Source organism: Equus quagga, chromosome 13 (genome assembly GCF_021613505.1).
Source record: "Equus quagga isolate Etosha38 chromosome 13, UCLA_HA_Equagga_1.0, whole genome shotgun sequence".
Taxonomy (NCBI): Eukaryota; Metazoa; Chordata; class Mammalia; order Perissodactyla; family Equidae; genus Equus; species Equus quagga.
In genome coordinates, this window is record NC_060279.1 from 101422639 (window position 1) to 101426575 (window position 3937).

Here is a 3937-nt window from a genome sequence, read left to right on the forward strand (position 1 = left end):
GGGGTTGAGGTGAGGGAGCTTATAAGCAGGAAAGGGTTCTCTGAGGAACAGTTTCTTGGCGGTCCGGTCCGGTGGCTGAGTGGTTAAGTTCACACACTCTACTTAGGCCTCTCAGGGTTCACCAGTTTGGATCCTTGGCACAGACCTAGCACCATTCATGAAGCCATGCTGTGGCAGCGTCCCACCTAGAAGAACTAGAAGGACCTACGACTAGGATATTCAACCATGCACTGGCGCTTTGGGGAGAAAAAAAAAAAAAAAAGGATGATTGGCAACAGATGTTAGCTCAGGGCCAATCTTCCTCACCAAAAAGCATTTAAAAAAAAGAATAGTTTGTTGGACAGATGGGGCCCCTGAGCTAGGCTGGTGCTTCCTAACTCGAGCTGCACGTCATAATCACCTGGCGAGCTTCATAAGCTCGCCTGCTGGGGCCTCACCCCCGGAGATTCTGAGTCAGTAGATTTGAGGCCATCTGTATTATTTTTATACCTCTACACGTAATTCCGATGTGCAGCCTCTGTTGCAAGGGTCTGGAGGCTAAGGACTGGAGGGTCAGGTAGGTAGAGAGAGCTTCCTGGGGGTCCCTGCTGTGGAGAATGACTTAGGCAGGTGGAAATGGGAAGGGAGAGAAGATACAAAGTGAGCAATGGAAGGAGATGATGTGAGTCTGGAGGGGGAAAGCTTCTGATGATAGGAAAGCTCCACAGGTTTCTAAGCAGGAGGGTAAGGTGTTTGAAGCCCTTGTGACGCGCCTTGGAGGCAGGACTCACCCCACGTCCTCCTTCTAAGTCTGGTCTCTCTCCATCCATCTAAAAGGATTCCACCAGTGCCCTCACTCTCTCCCTCTCGTTACATCATTACCATAAGGCGTTGCTGCAGCCTCAGATGCATCCCTGACCCCTTTGCTGCTGAGTCGGCTTGTCCACCCCGCTTTTGCCCTCCCTGTGCTTGCAGAAGGGTTACGCAGATTGTGGGCACTCACTTCAGAGTTCTATTATCTTTGTTTTCAATCTGCCAGATCAGGTGTTCTTTTCCTGTGCTAGTCATTGCTGACCTCTGACTGCCGGGTGCCACGCTGTGTCCTGACCTGTGTGGGGTGCCGTGGAGGAAGAAGACAAGACCCAGACCTCAGGCAGCTCCCTTTAATAGGGGAGGCAGATACACACATGAAGACGACCGGAGCGTACTTACAAAGCAGCGGGTCAGATCGGTACAGCGCAGACCTGGATCCTCAGTGGTCTTAGCCCCGAGTCCTCCCTCCTCGTCCCCTTGGCTCAGGACCTTCCCAAGTCGCCTTTGACCTCATTTAGTATTTCTCTTCCATCTCGTCCCTGTTGGCTTCCTTCCAGCATCAACAGCCAGACCAGTGTCTAGGAGTTGTTTCAGAGCTTGCAGCAAGATTGCTTTAGGACTCTGTGCTTCAGCCCGACCATCCCCCGCCACCACCCGCCTCACAAGGACTGGATTCGCATTAGCTGTGTTGCTTTTGAAACTCTGGTCTGATACTGCTGCTACTCCTAACGATTGCTGATTGCTGCTTTTGTCATGGAGCTGTGCTCCTTTGAGAAGGAAAATTCAGTCAGGAAGGGATACCAGGCGGGTGAGAGAGATTTTTGCGGTCCCAGTTGTGGCCTGGGTCTGAGGATTCCTGAGTGTGGGACAGACACCCTCATGCTCTCCTCTCCCAGCCTGCTCAGCTCACCCGTAGCCCAGAAGGTCCAAAGGTCCCATCCCTAGTCTGTGGTGAAGTCAGAACTGGGTGCTCCCTCTACTTGACTCAAACCCCCGACCCTGTTGGTCACCTCCACGGAGCCTCTGTCTCTGAGTCCCAGCAGGGAGGAGCCCGGGCCCCGCAGCACCTGCAGCCTTTTCTCAAAGGCTCTGCGCGCAGTGGAAGAAGAGAAATAGAAAAGCAGTGGGTCCAGACTGGCGTTGAGGGCACTGATTACCACAGCTTCCACCCGCCACTTGGGGCTTTCCTTCGTGTAAAACCCCACCAGGTGGGATATGTTATAAGGCCCAAAGCACACCAGGAAATTAAGGAGCGTCACGATAGCCAGCCCCACAGCTCGGCGCCGCCTCTGGGCCCCCACATGGGGCTGGGTGAGCATGATCCATACAAAGCGCCAGTAGCAGAAGATGGTGATCACCATGGGGATGAAGAAGAGCACGAGGCACAGCTCCAGCCGCACGGGGAGCACCACCTCCAGCTGCTCCTGGGTGAAGTTCCGATAGCACGTAACTTCTATATTTGTGGCCTTCTGGGTTGAGTTAAAGTACTGAACGATGATCACGATGGTGCAGTGACCAAAGGACGTGATCCAGGCGACCAGAGCAGCAACCACTCCATACACAGGCCGGCGGGACAGCTTGTACTGCACGGGGAAGGCCACTCCCAGGTAGCGCTCGATGCTGATGGCCGCCAGGAGCCACGTGGTGCAGTAGATGCTGCTGTAGAAGCCGAATCCCACGGTGGCACAGACCACCTCCGGCAGATACCAGTGGAAGTCAGACGCGGCCTCGATGATCTTGAAGGGCAGCAGCAGCAGCAGCAGGAGGTCCGCCAGCGTCAGGTTGAGCAGGAGGATGTGGATGGGTGCAGGGTGCGGCTGGCGGACCCGCTTCAGGAAGGCCCACAGGGCCACCAGGTTGGCAGGGAGACCAGTGACGAAGATGATGATGTAGAACACGACGATCAAGGAGCTTGGCATGATCATTCTGGAAGAGGATGAGAAAGGGCAGGGTCAGGAGGCCCCACTCACAGCCTGCAGATCCTCCTCTGGCTCAGGATGTGGACATCTTCCCTGGCACGCTCCTCTTCCCAGGCCAAGGCTTTCCGCTGCCACCACTGCTGGCTCACACCACCCGCCAGGGCTGCCCAGAGCAATTATTGACTTTGCCTTGGGCGGGAATTAAGCAGTAGTTATTACGTTTGCTGTCATGTGTCTCTGGGGGAGACCAACCCTTGGCTTCCCAAGGGAATTCCCCCTCCGGTTTCCCAGCCTCTCTGCTCTCCTCACAGACACAGGAAGTTACTGCTATCAGTTTCCGACTTTTCTTAGGTCACTTCCTCAGTCAGAGACCTGTGGAGAGAAAGGTCAAGCCTCATCACACCGAGGAGAGAGCCATAAGAGGTCTCTCAGGAGACCTGGGCTGTGAGAACCTGGCCCTGGGACCCACCACCTGCCAGGAAGCAGGTGCCCAGCCCCCAACCCTCTCCCTACCTTGTTTCCCTCTCCTCTTGCAGAACGCAGATCCACCTTCACCTTCTCCTCCCGGTCCAGTCCAGTCCAGACTCCGGGCCTATGCTGAAAAGGGGAAGTTGGTGAGGTGCAGAGAGGGGGAAGCAGGAGGAACGGGGAGCCAGCACTATCCTTTGGGGCTTGTTCCCCGAGAGACTTTAGAGAATATTCAGAAAAGCCCACGGGCAGTAACTGGCTCCCCAGTGTGGTGTTTTGACTATAAACCAAAGAACTCTTCTCAGTGGGGTGACTCAGTTTCCACTTGGTTGTAACCCTCGCTGCCCACACACAGTCTGGCCCCTCCATCCTCTCTCGGGGCTGGATGTCCCGGTCCAAGCTTCCTTGCCCTGATGCTGGCTCCTGTCTCCCGGCATGACCCTTCCATTCAGTTTCTGACAGGCCTCCTCCAGCCCCCAGCACCTCCCCTCCAATTCTGATCCTGGCCTCACTTCCCAAGCCAGCTGCCTTGCCTTGTCTTCACCGTGGGTGGATGGCCTCTTGGGTCGTCCTGAAGGAAAGTCTGAAGGTTCCTGGGAGAGAGGAACAGAGCCTTAGCCACTGCCTCCGCGCATGTCACACAGGAAAACGTAGGGAACCTGGCTGGTGGAGAGCTTTTATACCAGCACAAGTCAGGTGACCAGAGAGGAAGGTCGGTAATTGAGTGCTGTCTCCTCTCAGACCCAAAGCAAAGGGTG

General features: G+C 55.4%; 1 protein-coding gene across 1 annotated transcript; it reads right to left on the bottom strand.

Moving 5' to 3' along the window:
* Positions 1–1670: 1670 nt before the first annotated feature.
* On the bottom strand, positions 1671–2833 carry LOC124249831 (free fatty acid receptor 2). The gene has a single exon (XM_046681275.1). It carries the CDS (start codon positions 2715–2717, stop codon positions 1734–1736), a length of 984 nt encoding a protein of 327 aa, XP_046537231.1. The 5' UTR covers positions 2718–2833; the 3' UTR covers positions 1671–1733.
* Positions 2834–3937: the final 1104 nt, after the last annotated feature.